General features: G+C 46.1%; 1 protein-coding gene and 1 pseudogene across 2 annotated transcripts; both read right to left on the bottom strand.

Moving 5' to 3' along the window:
- Nucleotides 1-1,001: 1,001 nt before the first annotated feature.
- LOC310780572 (hydroxycarboxylic acid receptor 3 pseudogene) lies at nucleotides 1,002-2,024 on the bottom strand (annotated as a pseudogene). Its single transcript has one exon. The product of its transcript is annotated as a hydroxycarboxylic acid receptor 3 pseudogene (transcript).
- An 11,224-nt stretch (nucleotides 2,025-13,248) lies between these two features.
- On the bottom strand, nucleotides 13,249-15,495 carry LOC310780571 (beta-1,3-galactosyltransferase 1-like; the record flags this gene model as incomplete). Its single annotated transcript, XM_083641118.1, has 2 exons — nucleotides 13,249-14,403; nucleotides 15,337-15,495. 2 exons carry the CDS (start codon nucleotides 15,493-15,495, stop codon nucleotides 13,249-13,251), a joined length of 1,314 nt encoding a protein of 437 aa, XP_083497244.1.
- Between the last annotated feature and the right edge of the window lie 565 nt (nucleotides 15,496-16,060).

Below are 16,060 nucleotides of genomic sequence, written 5' to 3'. Positions count from 1 at the left end.
ACAACTCCACGGCTGATCATGCCGATGTGCTGTCGCAACCGACACGGAGCGGCTCAATTGTGGGAGCAGATTGGCTGCTGCAGGCACAGCTGCAGTAACGTTATGCTTCCTGCATATCGATGCATACGGATGCGATGCGATTTCCGTTTCCATAACGACTTCTTCTTTGTTTTTTCCTTGCCTTTCTGTTATGTGGAGAGCACTGTCGCCACCTAAGGGTTCTGTAAAATAGGTTAGACACATTCAATAGCTCCCATATTGTAAGAGGCGATGTAAGAGGCTTAGATCAACACCCCCCCGTCAAAAAACGCAATTGACGACAATCGTCGTCTTTGGCACTCTACGTCAGTATTTGAATTGACGACAGCTGTCGTCATTGGCACTCAATGAGTTAATCACTTCTAAGTTGACCCATTACCACCAACCATCTACACAGTTTCATGGCAACTTTTTGAGATATCCTGCCCACAAACAGACAGACAAACGGGTGCGAAAACATAACCTCCCATCCAACTGTTGGCCGAGGTAACTACTATCAAAGAAAACATTTGTCTTTGTGATGAACATGCACATTTTTATTCCTTGCATCATCAGACACCAAAGGAACAATGTGTATATTTGTGTAAGTTGAGAAAATATTAGCAATTTAACTGCATATTGGCAACTTTTGAATGGTACAGGTTTTACAAAAGGAATTATTAACATTAATGATGATGATGATAATAAGTCAATATATATACTGAACAATATTGGGCTATAATTTAAAGTTCTGCCTGCTGCAGTTTGTAATTCTTGCATGACAACTTATGAAAACATATACAGCATTTCTCCATTACTATACCCTCACAGCAAAGCGAGACAGAGCATACAGAGGCGATAACAAAGGCATCAAAGGGCACAGGCCAGGATCGAACATGTGTGGCTGCTATTAGACTTGACCTTAATGGTAAGCCAAAATTAATACTGTATATACATTTTGATCTTAGCTATGATGCTTGGTCTCAAATTTGACTCCTTTCTTCATGCAATGTTCTCCTTGTTGAGTGCAACTTGGCTGTCACAGTTGGCTGATGGACTGGGAGCCTCTTTCTCAACTTTACACCGCTGTCCCCAGTGGCCTCACCTTGTCTCAGATGAACAGCTCTCCTGCAGATGTCCTTGAAGGTAGGACTGGAGAAGTAGTAGACCACAGGATCCAACATGCTGTTGAGATATGTCAGGCTGAGGGTGATGTAGAATGCCGTGATCAGGTCCTCCAGTGCGGCACAGTGGACCTGAGGTTCAGAAAGGGTGTTTGTGACCTGTTTGGTCTTGAACCAGATCACAAGCTGTGTGATGTTGACTGGCAGGAAACAAATGATGAAGAGCACCACCACTACAGTGATGAAGCACAGAGCCCTCTTGATCTTTGCCTGTTGGGCCAGCTGCCTCTCTCTCAAATAGCAAATAATATGGAACGTGCAGTAGAGGATCACAGCCAGAGGTACATAAAAGGACAAGACAAACATTGCTGTATGCCAAGTCACATTAGCACTGGGAATTAGGAATTCACAGGTGGTTTTGTTCCTCCAGGTCTCCATAGTGAGCGGTACAGTGAGGAGATGAGCCGTCATTGAAATTGTGAGCAACCACAGAACAACTGCCCCACATGCTGCCTTGGAGACACTCAAAGAGTTAATGCGGTGATGGGGATGCACCACACGCATGTACCTGTCCACAGCAATGGCCATTAGGAAAAAGATACTTCCACTACGGTTCAAAGCGAACATGAAGAGATTAATGTTGCAGAGGGTGTCTCCAAAAGTCCAGTTGATGCCAGACCAGTAGTAGCTAACACGGAAAGGCATAGCCATGTTGAGCAAGAAGTCAGCCAGCGCCAGGTTGAAGAGTAGGACGGTGCTGCTCTTCCAGGGCTTCAGGTGGAAGCAGAAGATCCAGAGAGCCAAACCATTACCAAGAAACTCAGTCAACAGCAGTGGAGGCAGCACAGTGATGAGTAGAGTTCCATCGAATGTGCATTGCATTTTGAGTTCCATCTACTTTGTTTGATGCTGGTCAAAGAAACAGCCCTGTGAAGAGTATCTGCGTGCTTTTATGGCAAAACTCTTGCAACACATTTGCAACATAGTTTGACGTGTTTGTGGTTTTGAGCCTGATGAATACACAAAACGATAAGATCGAATGCAGAGTGGGGGAAACTGAACGGTGCTTTCCTGTGATGATCGTGTGATGACAGTATAGTGAGAAGATCAGACAGCATTACCTGGCAACAGTCAGATTACTTCAGTGTTTCTCAAACAGTGGTCCGCGGACCACCCCCTAGTGGTCCGCAAGTAGATTGATATTTTTTTCCTTTTTTTACACCTCCCACTATCCAATCAGAGAATTGTTTACATTTTCTGGGAAAGGGAAGGTCTGATCACAATGCCTATTAAGGATTGTATGTATTTTTTCACCCCGAATCCAATGCAGCCACCCCTGAGTCTCTACGACTTACGATTGCGTAGATACATCCACTCTGCATGCAGGGCTACAGGAGAGAGACAGAGTAGGCTACAGCGGGGGGTTGGGAGTTCCAAGTCACTGACCAAACACACTATTTCAGTGATTGCTGTCAGAATATAGAGCCATTTAACACTTATTTGAACACAAAAACTGAATGCTACTTTAAGATGGCAACAGATAGCCTATTTGACTTTGGCAACATTCTGCATTTATTGAACTTGAAAAAACTTTCTAGGCTATATTTGAACTGAAAAGGAAAAATAAATGTAAAACAAAAAAGGTCAATGGACTAACTAAAATGAATTATATATCCCTAACCCTAACCCTAACCCTATATCGGTTATCTTGTTTTTATAATTGTTGGAAGCCAAAAATGTGATTAATTTTACAGCCTTAATGCTATTTGTCATTTAATTATCCTGTAAATTGTAATTTACAGTTGAAGTAGTAGGCCTATGGTTTTTGGGGGATGTTTGGGGAGTTAGGTGGTCCCCGAGTTTTTCTTTATTGGTTAAGTGGTCCTTGGTCTGAAAAAGTTTGAGAAACACTGGTCTAGAGCAGAGGTTTTCAAGGTGGGGCCTCCCCAGGGAAGGCTCCAAACAGTTTCAGGGGAGGCTCAGTGAATGGAAGTGAATACATTTTACTTTAGTTATGACAAAGGGAGATGACATAAATAGAATAGCTGAAATGTTTAAGGTCAAAAACAAATAAATGCCTTTCGCAGATCTTTTTATGTATTTGATGTAGTCTGAAGTCAAACAGCAACATCAGGCTATCTTGGCTCAATTATTGAGTGTCTATGGGATCAAATAACAATCCCGATCCCGATCCCATGGGCATCTAGGAATTAATCGAAACTAAACAAGGACACTGCGCAGGGGGAGGGGCTTCACTAAACAAGGACACTGCGCGGGGGGAGGGGCTTCACTAAACAAGGACACTGCGTGGGGGGGGGGGGGCTTCACTAAACAAGGACACTGCGCGGGGGGAGGGGCTTCACTAAACAAGGACACTGAGCGGGGGGAGGGGCTTCCAGGACACTGCGCGGGGGGAGGGGCTTCCAGGCTTGTCCGAGGGCCGAGGGGAGGCCCACAGTGTCAGACTTTGAAAACCTCTGTTGTAGACCAGTAATGCCTGTGGGAGGTTTGGAAGTACAATATCTGCTGTAACTAAAATAAGCAGCTGTGATGGACGTGACAAAGGATAGTGTGCTGTGCAAACAGTCTAGGACAAGGTGGCATCCTCTCCTTGCCTTGCACAAACTCTATGGTTGATTGTCAGGGAACTAAGTGCAAGAGGGATTTACAATGCGGCTTCAAAACGACCAACTCAATCCAGATGAAAGTGCTGAGACAGATGATAGTGTAGATTCACCACCTGAGGAGTTCCCTCTCCAGATTCACCACCTGAGGAGTTCCCTCTCCAGATTCACCACCTGAGGAGTTACCTCTCCAGATTCACCACCTGAGGAGTTCCCTCTCCAGATTCACCACCTGAGGAGTTCCCTCTCCAGGGAAGAGCTGTGAGTCACACAGCATGCTGTCGCCGGCCGCTGTGAGTCGTGAGCGGAGTGGGAGGCAGAATCTGCCTTTAGGGGTCCTTGATGTGAAGAAGTTTGAGAACCACTGTCCAAGACAGACAGAGAGACAGACAGACAGAGAGAAAGGCAAACAGACAGAGACAGACAGACAGACAGACAGACAGAGACAGACAGACAGACAGAGACAGACAGACAGACACAGACAGACAGACAGACAGACAGACAGAGACAGACAGAGACAGACAGTCAGAGACAGACAGACAGACAGAGACAGACCGACAGAGACAGACAGACCGACAGAGACAGAGATAGACAGACAGACAGAGACAGACAGACAGACAGACAGACAGACAGACAGACAGAGACAGAGACAGACAGACAGACAGACAGACAGACAGACGGGCCAATAACAAAGAATGGCCACAGCAGTTGCAGCTAATGGGGATCCTATACTAATAAACTGAAACTGTTGGCGGAGGTACTAACAAGTACATGAAAATTCACTTGACCCATTTAATCTGGTACACCACTTATGTGTCCTTTTACAAAGTTTAATTTCAGCCCTCACAACCACAACTTTGATGATGATTACACGGATAATAACATTACTGACTGTACCTTTACTTGTCCTATTGCACTTTCTGGGAAGATGACTTGCCGTGCTCAAAGCTCTCAGTCAGTCGCCATGACAGCAGAGGTGGCAGAGCCAAATGTCTTCCACACAAGCAGGAGATTGACATGAGGCAATGACATGAGCCCAGTATGGCTGCAGATCCTCTCCCCTGTCTTCTTTCCCTTGGCTGGTGCCGTATGTCAGGTCAGTGGGGTTGTTATATGGGGGCTTGAGTTCTGCATTGTTGAATAAGCTAATTTCCCACACGTGTCTTCTGGATAGGATGCGCACATAACCATGTAGGAAACATTTACTCTCATAGAGAGGCAAAGTGACCGCCTACTTCCTGCTTCAGCACTGTACCAGAGATTTTCATCCTCCATTTATTTTCCCCTACACATTTCGTAAAATGCTATAGGCTACAGATATATTTAGAAACAGGAGAGATCGCATAACATTTCACTGCGACCAAAACGTTAAGAAAACGCGGGTTTAAAGAAAATATTTTTTCGATGTTGGTTTTTTAAGTTCTGGTCCGAGTGAAATGTTCTATGGTCTCTCCCGATTATAGTGTTAGCTGAACCGTTTGGTTTGACGAAGTAAAACTATTTTATAAGCATTTTATGAAATGTATATGGGAAAATAAATGGCGCATGAAAATCTCTGGTACAGTGCTGAAGCAGGAAGTGACGTCTCTCTCTCTCTCTCTCTCTCTCTCTCTCGGCTGACAGGAAGCTGTGAGCAATGGATTGGCTTCCATTGGCTTTCAAGCTTATATTGCTCAGTCTCTACCCCCACTTTGTTTACCTCTCTCCCTATCCACAATCTCTGTTTATCCATCCCTCACATCCTCCATCCATCTCCACCACCTTCTCGTTTCCCCTATAGTCAGTAAATCAAGGGGCGAGTCGCTGTGAGCAGTGGGTCAATACTTCATAGAGCTCATAGCCGTTACTCTGTGGTCCATATTTCACCCTGGGGTGTACCCCCTCCGTTTTTTTGACCGAGTCAAGCTTCCTGAATAAAATCCAACCAAAGACGTTCTATTCAATGGTTGAAATGCTATTCACCTTATGTTCCAACGCAGGGGTCAGTTAGTTACTTCCTATTGTGTTTACACTTCCTGTGACAGTACAGTACTAGCAAAGAACTTTTATGGAAAGAACTGAAAGCTCCATATTGCCCCATTGCAACATCAGCGCCCAGCAGCCTCCGCCATTTTTTATTTTTGGAAGCGTGACAGCGCCAAAAGAACCTCGCACAGGCTCGCAGTGGTCAGCTGCGGTAGCGCGGGCCCCTATAATCAGCCTCTCTAAACAGTAACTCAACGGGAGAACACTCTAAATTTCGTGGATTCACATCTTTTCTGGGCGTACTGCAAATCTTGACTGAAGTGGTGTAGTGCAGGGATGTAAAACAACAACCATATTGTGGAAACTAAGCAAAATGTTTCGTTTTCTTTGTTTAGTTTTTTCAAGATAAATAGCTAATGCGGCTGTCGTCCACTCCGTCAGAAGTGTGTTGCCGTGGTTTTAACCTCGGGTCCTTTGCATTTACTATTTATCTTGAAAAAACTAAAAGAAAAAAACGAAAGATTTTGCTTAGTTTCCACAATATGGTTGTTGTTTTACATCCCTGCACTACACCACTTCAATCTAGATTTGCAGTACGCCCAGAAAAGATGTGAATCCACGAAATTTAGAGTGTTCTCCCGTTGAGTTACTGTTTAGAGAGGCTGATTATAGGGGCCCGCGCTACCGCAGCTGACCACTGCGAGGCGCATTCTGTTTCCAAAAATGGCCGGAGTTTCGTCTCTTTCCTTCCATGCTCTTTGGTACTAGTGAGCAGGTAAAACAGACGGTGTTTTGAACAGGAAGTCATAACACAACTGGGTCAAGTGGGCGGGGCTACATAAGGTGAATAGCCTACGATTATTGTTGACACGCATACAGGAATTATAAATCTGGTGTGTGTGAGTTGAGTACAGAAGAAATACAGTAGAGGTTAAGAGATAGGAAATTAGAGGTAGGCTATATCCAAGCTGATATAGTGTATTCTCAAGGAGGAGGTATTTTCTATAAGTGTAGAGTATGTGATGGTCTGTCATACACTCCATATGATAACTCCCACATATGGAGGAGGGACACCCCCCCTCCCCCAATGCTTTATTCCTGTTAGGAAGGTAGAAAGAGCCACTGCAGTCACCACTACCTACAACAGCTAAGAAGGCTGCAGCATGTTGTTGTTATCGTCAATGTGTTTTGCTGTCTTATTCAAATCTAACACACTTCTCACATTCACTGCTTAAACTTGCCACAGATTGAATAAAACACAATTCCCTTTTCTAACAAGAAAACACTGGTATTATCTTACCCAACATTACTGTGTCTATCTGTAGCCTTCATTTTAGGCCATCTTCCTTGGTCCATTGTTCATTGCTCATTATAAAGGGGAAGTAATGTACTGTTGTTGGTCTGCATCACCTTCATCTATAAAAATGCAATGAAACATGTTTGAAGAGTTGTATGGTGATTCCTCTGTTCCGCGTCATCCCTTTCTGGCAGAAAGCCTTCTCCCATGTGCCTGCCACATACCTGTCTCCCAATTTAGCCCTGTTACTTGGCTCCGCCTCTCCTGCCTGTTTTAACCAATCATCTTTTGGACTCATTCCCCTCCACCCAGCTGCTCCCCATTGATAATCAGCCTGTGGGTGTGTGTGTGTGTGTGTGTGTGTGTGTGTGTGTGTGTGTGTGTGTGTGTGTGTGTGTGTGTGTGTGTGTGTGTGTGTGTGTGTGTGTGTGTGTGTGTGTGTGTGTGTGTGTGTGTGTGTGTGTGTGTGTGTCTGTGTGTCTGTGTGTGTGTGTGTGTGTGTGTGCGTGTGCGTGTGTGCGTGTGTGTGTGCGCGTGCGTGCGTGTGTGTCTGTGTGTCCTCAGCTGGTTTGTAGCCTTTTGTCGAGTCATGTATTGTTGTTCCCCTGGTAGTATCCAGTTTGTAGCCTAGCTGTGCGTTATATCTCTGTTTTCCTGAAGACCCGTCTTTGTGTTTTGGAGTACTTTCTTGAATCCTGCCTGCACTGACTTTGTACTACTTCACCAAGTAGTTTTACTTGACTGAAAATATAACCAAAGTTGTTTTTACTTGCCTAAACATAACCAAAGTTGTTTTTATTTGCGGTTAACGTTGGAAAGGCAGCGAGGTTTTCAAATTAACCACAGTTTTGTTTCAAATTTATGCTGCGTAAAATGTTTTAGAAACTTAAAAGGTTGACGTTTTTTTCAAATGTACATTGAAATAGTACATATCCCCGGATTGTACAAACGTGCAATGCTGGCATTTTATTCTGGCGATTGGGTTGCGAAGGGATGGAGGTAAAAACAGAATGTGGGAAAAGAGCAATAAAACAAAGAGATAATAATAACGATAAGATCATAATAAAGAGAGGCTGAAAGGGAGAGACAGAAAAATGGGGGCATGCAGCAAAGACTAAACAGGACTCCTCTGGAACAGAGAGAAGTGGAGTCAGTGCACTGTTGTCCTTCCCTGCAGTATAGATGGTTTTAACTTGACCACAATAACAAAGGGGCACAACCCACCTGAATATCCGGTTTACTAAACCCCAGAGAAGAAGAAGAATATCCGGTCTACTTCCTGCATACATAGTTGAGCGCAGGCTGTCCTTTTGGGTCGTCTTTTGGTGTAGGAGTCGCCTGTGGGCAGGTGTTGAAAATTAGCGTTCCGCTATATAAACTTAACACTGTGTATCTGGTTACTGTGCATACATGTATGTTACATCTCCAATGCTCTGTGATGTCCATATCAAATAAACCTAACCTAAACCTAATATTCGGTTCACGTTAACGTTAGGCCGTGTCGGCGATAGACACAGTAAGAACGTAGCCTATTTCGGTCTTTATGTATTGTAGTAGTTAGTAGTTGTTGTCGTTGTTGATAGTTCCCATAACCACCCCTGTCGGAAAGACGTGCACACGTTGGGTAGTAAGAAGTGTTGTTGTCTGGTCCGGAGCTAGCCTGAGAGGCTAATGAAAGCTACATGTTACAGAGTAAGCTGACTATCAGTACATTATTGCACGCATAGGCCTATATTTACATTTAAACATTTACATAGCAAAAAATAAATAGAAGTATGTCAGTGTTTCCCCCCTGAACAGCTGAGAAAGTGGTGGACACTCTAAATAGTTAGCACTGTGAAGATGATACAATTCAGTAGGCGGCGGTAATGCAACATTTAAGGATGCCAACCGGCCATAAAATACTGAAGAAGAAGCTGAGAAAAAGGAAGTGCTGTTGGGTTGCAGCTGGTGACAACCATAGAAGAAACACCGGCTTCTGTTATCCAGCCCTATACTATTCTCTCTTTTGTATTCCCATCTCCCCTCTCTCTCTCTCTCCAGCCAACCTCTGGCTGACAGGGAGGGGGAGAAGCAATTAACATCACTGTCACTATCCATCTATGAGCCTCCATCCCAATTGAAGATGACACATGGTGGAGTGCAGCGCGGGACATCGTGCGGGACGTCGTGGCCACTCCTCCTCCTACGTGCTTCAACTCTTCCGCGTCCTTTCCTTTCATACACAAATGCCTGCAGTAAACATGGAGATTTTACAGCTGGCGCTCAGAAACGAGGCATATCAAATATACAGTGCACTGTATAAGGCATCGCAAGGGATTGAGAAGAAACATCAGCTTTGACAAGACATAACACATGTCATCTGTAACATAAACTCACATATTGCCTCAAACATGCAGCTTGCCAGGGAATAGCTGTCATAAATGGCAGCTGAGGCTACATTTATTTATTACACAAAAGTGAAATACTTTTACATATACATAGTGCCAAGCAAGTCAATATGCTGTAATTATAGTTAAAGAATTTTCTCATATTCTTGTAGGCTACATCCCTTCCCCCAGTTGACCAATCCAGCCCAGTGGCCAGAATACAGCTTTGGCATTTTATGTGTCTGCAAACCAGCGATATGTATGATCTCAATGTCAATTTGAGATAAAACCTTGCATGCAAACATGTGAAAGGCAAGTGTTCATCCACCCCGACCACATCGCCCTTACTGACCACTGCGCTATTTCAATAGCAGAATCTATAGCGTTGATACACGTATGGTATCTAGAAACATGATATGCAATGTGTTTTGGGTTCAGAAACAGTGATATACTGTACTACAGTATGTATCCGTGGATGGCGGAAATGTACAATGCCAACGTTTTATTCTGGCGACCAGGCTGTCCAATCATGACTTTCCCCATTCACCACCAAGTAGCACCTTTCTACGTCCGTTTGCTTTCACACAGAATACTCATCCTGTAACAGAATACTCATCCTGTAACAGACCACTCACCCCGTAACAGACCACTCACCCCGTAACAGAATCCTCATCCTGTAACTGGTTGACTTTTTCTTCTCTCATAGGTCCACATGATGGACCTTCTCTCCACTTCTGGCCGAACAGGCAGCTGTGCCCTCTTCCTCACCTGGTTACTTAGAGCTCTTCCTCCCACCTAGTTGTCACCCTTGGGTTCTATGTCTCCATACTCTGACATCAGCGACCGGATGCGTTCAGCGCCTACGGGATCAACTGAATCAGGGCAAGGTGCATCTTTCTCCAGGTGGAGCCGTCTACCTGGGCAACTTTACCTTAGGCACCCTGTGGTTCCTGGGCAGACCACAACTGTTTCTCATCTGAGGAACCATCAGCCTCCAGGCCTCCACCTCCTCCTCATCCCACCCACTTCTTCCCCCTCCTATCCGCTTCTTTTTGCCATGGGAAAGGAACAAGCATTCTTTTTGATCCATACTTTAGCTTCTATTCTTCACTTCAATACTAATGTGAAAAATATCATACTTGTCTAGTCCATAGTTAATGCCTTTTGTAGAGATGCATCCCAGTGTATCCTATGTGGTGGAAATACAGTAGTGCCAAGGAAAATGCACCAAAAAATGCCAAATGAAAGAGTTGAAATGTATTATAACACACAGAGGTCGCCACCACAAATTCCTCAGAGGACGGTAAGCTGCACCCATGTGCCTTTCTGTCTCTTCGTCTCTCCCCAGCGGAGAGAAACTACGACGTTGGAAATCGTAGGCTCCTGGCAGTGAAACTGGCGCTGGAAGAATGGAGGCACTGGCTGGAGGGGTCAGAACTCCCTTTTATGGTCTGGACAGACCATAAGAACCTGGAGTACATCCAGTCAGCAAAACGACTCAACTCACGTCAGGCCAGGTGGGCACTCTTTTTGGGCCGTTTTAACTTTACTCTGACCTACAGGCCCGGATCCAAGAACATCAAGGCGGACGCGCTGTCTCGTTTGCATGGAATGGAGTCTGAGTCCAAGTCCCCACCTGACACCATCATTCCGTCAACTTGTGTGGTTGCTGCCGTCACCTGGAACATAGAAAAAGAGGTCAGAGAAGCACAACAGACTCAGCCTGACCCAGGTAACGGTCCCCCAGGTCGCCTGTTTGTTCCAGGGCCCATGTTCCAGGGCCCTCCGCAGATGGTTCTGGTGGCCTTCCTTGAAGGAGGATACAAGATCTTTTGTTTCTGCCTGTCCTGTGTGTGCCCAAAACAAATCCTCCACTCAGCCCAGTGCCGGGCTGCTGCGTCCTCTGCCAGTTCCTCGCCGTCCCTGGTCCCACCTGTCCTTGGATTTCGTAACACTGTCATACTTACTGTTGTTGACCGCTTCAGTAAATTTGTGCATTTCATCCCTCTGTCTAAACTACCTTCAGCCCGGGAGACTGCAGATCTGATGGTCAGGGAGGTTTTCCGAGTCCACGGCCTTCCCAGTGATTTAGTTTCCGATCGAGGCCCTCAGTTTACATCTGCTGTCTGGAAGGCATTCTGCTCCGCCATTGGTGGTACCGTCAGCCTGTCATCTGGGTTTCATCCGCAATCCAACGGCCAGTCAGAGAGAGCGAACCAAGATTTGGAGACTGCACTCCGTTGTCTTGTGTCTGCTAACCCATCCTCCTGGTCCTCCCAACTTCCCTGGGTGGAATACGCGCACAACACCTTGCCATCATCAGCTACCGGTATGTCACCATTTCAATGCCTGTATGGATATCAGCCTCCCTTGTTTCCATCTCAGGAGGAGGAGACCCTGGTTCCTTCGGTTCAAGCCCACATCCGTCGGTGCCGCAGGACCTGGCGCAGAGCACGAGCTTCACTGCTCAGAGCCTCTGAGCGGTACCAGCGATCAGCTGATCGCCACCGTACCCCTGCGCCTAACTACTCGGTTGGCGACAAGGTATGGCTCTCAACAAAGGATCTGCCTTTAAAATCTGATGCAAAAAAACTGTCTCCCAGATTTATTGGTCCCTTCTCCATTACCAAAGTCATTAACCCTGCAGTGGTCCGTCTGAAGCTGCCCCGCACTCTCCGGGTCCATCCTTCTTTCCATGTGTCTCGCCTTAAACCTGTCTCTACCAGCCATCTAGTTCCTCCAGCTCCTCCACCCCCGCCTCCTCGTATGATCGACGATCATCCCGCATACACCATCCATCATCTACTGGACTCTCGCCGCTGTGGGCGCAGGATTCAATACCTCGTCGACTGGGAGGGATATGGCCCAGAGGAACGATGCTGGGTCCCTCGCCGTCACATCCTGGATCCTGATTTCGTCCGGGAGTTCCATAGGATGCACCCGGACAAGCCTGGTGGGTCGCCCGGAGGCGCCCCTCGGAGCGGGGGTACTGAGCATGGTAATCTGCAAACCTGCTGGTCATCATCAATCATCATCACCACCACTATTAGAATCCTTCTCTGTCTACCAGTCCTCGCTGGAACGTTGCCATAGAACGGTTTGTAAACCAGCCAGTCTCTAGGTGGAACTATTAGCCGTCCGTTGCCTTTTTTGCTCGTCTGCTTGCCTGCCTGCCTGACGCCTATTTCCTCCTGTGTTCTCAGGATTCCCTGCCTGCCTGCCAGCCAGCCATCCAGAGCCTTCCTGCTAATTCTACAATAAATATCATTGACTTTGGCACTAACCTGGTTGTCTCTCCCTGCATTTGGGTTCTTTAGTAATACGTGACAGGTACACGGCACAAAAAAGGTTGGGAACCACTGTTCTACAGTAACAATTACCGTAACACCCAGGTGTTTATTTACCATTAGAACACGGCTCTCTCGAATACTCGATTCTGATTGGTCAATCAACAATATTCACCGGTCATTATTTCTCGACAACCGACCGCTGCTCTGCCACACCTGGATTAATCAGTTGGTAAGAGCATTTTGTCCGCAGACGCTACTAATTAGGCAAACCAGTTGCAGCTGTGGTGTCTTGTGTGCCAATTACGAATGAAACCGCTTTGTGTTGAAAACGCTATTAAAAAATCTATTTGAATAATTATTTTTGTCAGATTATTGAATGATTTAGTTGTAGGCCGTGTTCTAAGCGGGATAATGTATACTGAGCCGGTGATTACTGGAAATAATGACCTTCAGGTGAATATTAAGCCCTCCGCTGCGCGTCGGGCTAAATCATTCACCTGTCGGTCATTATTTCCACAGTAATCACCGGCTCAGTATACATTATCCCTTACATAATTGTTTTCAGACCCGCCGTCTATTTGGGACCGGAAAAATCAGTCGACTGTCAAAGTTCCGTGAGCCTCTCTGGCTGTCATTCAGTTTTTTTGAACAGTAAGGCGCTGGTCTTTTAAAGTCTTTCCAAATCCACACCCGATCAGTGTTTTCAGTAGTAGTGGTCACTATTATTTTGGAGTAAGCACAGCGATTGTAATACACATTAATTCTAAACAGATTCCACTTTGGGGGGTTTGTGGGTGGGATGCCCAGGTGTCTCATACACAACCCCAAATATACATCCTCAATGTAGACTGCTTTAACGTGTCTGGACGCTTCGACAAGCTTTTTAGGGAGGTCTAAAGACAGAACGTAGCCCAGTCCCAACGCATAACGTGGGTAATGTGACTCATTGAAAAGCGATACAGGTAGGTACCACTTAGATGTTGGGTTCCTGAGAACTTGAGCCCTTGCTACCACTAGTCCAGTCATGTAGTTTTTCTTTGGAGCCTTTAGCAGCATGTCGACGAGGTTGTGAGAATTGAGGAACGTGTCTGAATCGATCTTCATGGCGTAGGAGGCACTGGAGCAGTGAAGGTCCAGCCACTCCAACATCACCATGGTCTTGATGGTCAGGTTCTTGTAGCAGTCCAGGAAGTCACTCTGGATCAGATCCCGGTGCTCTCTGCTCTCCTGCAGCACCTGCTGTTGGATTTGCTCAGCTCCTTCTCCAGGGTGCAGCCCCAACAGGAAGAACAGCTTCACCACTTTGCCCAGCACCATGCTCTCACTGCCCCAGGTGCTGCGGATGACGTCGCGATGCGCCCGGTTGTGGAGCGCCACCGGAACCATCAGGACCACGAAAGGTTTCTGTTGCTCGCATTCGTTTGGCTCATTTATAATGAAGTGGTACTCATAGGGGTATTCCACTGAGTAGGGTCCCGGGGATACATACGGAATTGGTGCTGGCAGCACAGCAGTGGGAGCCGGTGGATTCTCCGTCTGTGGGACAGCCGGTGAGAGGCGGACCACCTCAGTCTGTGGGACAGCCGGTGAGAGGCGGACCACCTCAGTCTGTGGGACAGCCGGTGAGAGGCGGACCACCTCAGTCTGTGGGACAGCCGGTGAGAGGCGGACCACCTCAGTCTGTGGGACAGCCGGTGAGAGCCGGACCACCTCAGTCTGTGGGACAGCCGGTGAGGAGTCGGAGGTATTTGTATTGACAATGATCGTGTTGTAAAAAACCAAAATTACTATCACAAGCAGAACAAAACGGAAGCAGTGATGGCGTGGCCAACTGATGCATCTCCCAATTCCTCTCCCAATTCCTCTCCATACCCCATTAGCCATGATCGCAGAAAGGGAACATAGATATCATAACAGAACAACACTTTTATAACTCCCACATTCGAGGTATGACATCATTGGTCGCGGTCTTATGTCAGACTGTCTGTGCCACGCGTGAGGACTGAGCAGGGAAAGACTGCTTTTTCTTTTTATGCTCCTAACAAATGGAATGAGCTCCAGGACCATTTAAAATTGGAGCGATTGATCCCTCTTAATTCTTTCAGAATGCTCCTAGAGAGCGCCCTACACGAGGAGTGTTCGTGTTTTACATGAAATATTTTCACTTGTTCTATATGTCTGTAAACTTGTAACCTCTTTGTATATGTTTTCTGTACACAGGGCACTCTTGCAAATGAGAGCTTGCTCTCAAGAGATCTCCCCTGTATAAATAAATGCTAAATAAAAAAATAAAAAAATAAAAAATTGGTGATGTCACAACGTCCTGGGAGGTATGACATCACCGATGATCTCACAAAGTCACGTCTGCCGTCACACAGTCTGGAGGCAGCCTAGACCGTCTGACATCACCGATGACCTCACAAGGTGGACTCTGACATCATCACCGATGATGTCACGGCGGTGATGACATCATCATTGCGTCGTGGGCTCCTTGGTTCGTGGGCGTCAATTGCCCTACGAACAGCCTTGGGTTCTATGTCTCCATACTCTGACATCAGCGACCGGATGCGTTCAGCGCCTACGGGATCAACTGAATCAGGGCAAGGTGCATTTTTCTCCAGGTGGAGCCGTTTACCTGGGCAACTTTACCTTAGGCACCCTGTGGTTCCTGGGCAGACCACAACTGTTTCTCATCTGAGGAACCATCAGCCTCCAGGCCTCCACCTCCTCCTCATCCCACCCACTTCTTCCCCCTCCTATCCGCTTCTTTTTGCCATGGGAAAGGAACAAGCATTCTTTTTGATCCATACTTTAGCTTCTATTCTTCACTTCAATACTAATGTGAAAAATATCATACTTCTCTAGTCCATAGTTAATGCCTTTTGTAGAGATGCATCCCAGTGTATCCTATGTGGTGGAAATACAGTAGTGCCAAGGAAAATGCACCAAAAAATGTCAAATGAAAGAGTTGAAATGTATTATAACACACAGAGGTCGCCACCACAAATTCGTAGCAGCCTTCTGCAAAACAACTGAAGTTCATTAGAGTTCCAAATCCCAAACAGCCAAACGATCACACTGTGAATATAGAAAGACCTATATACATTATTTTGTGTTGTAAATCAATCAGATGTAGACAGTTAGCACTAAATGGTGGTGTCAATATCAATATTTTTGGAACTCTAAACAACAGGTCCCCCCTGACTTCAGTTGTTTTCGAGTTGTGCTGGCAACTTTCCTGTGTGTTATATGGACAAACCTCAACTGTGTTTCAACTGGCATGGGTGATAAGATGATGACATAATTTTCATTTTTGGGTGAACTGTTCCTTTAGTTCCCTGTGCTTGCACTGCTGTTGCACTCCTCCATGATG

This window comes from Poromitra crassiceps (assembly GCF_964638095.1).
Source record: "Poromitra crassiceps genome assembly, chromosome: 8".
NCBI classification, from domain to species: domain Eukaryota; kingdom Metazoa; phylum Chordata; class Actinopteri; order Beryciformes; family Melamphaidae; genus Poromitra; species Poromitra crassiceps.
Note: the sequence above shows the minus strand (reverse complement) of the source record. Positions and strands in the feature narration are given on the sequence as shown.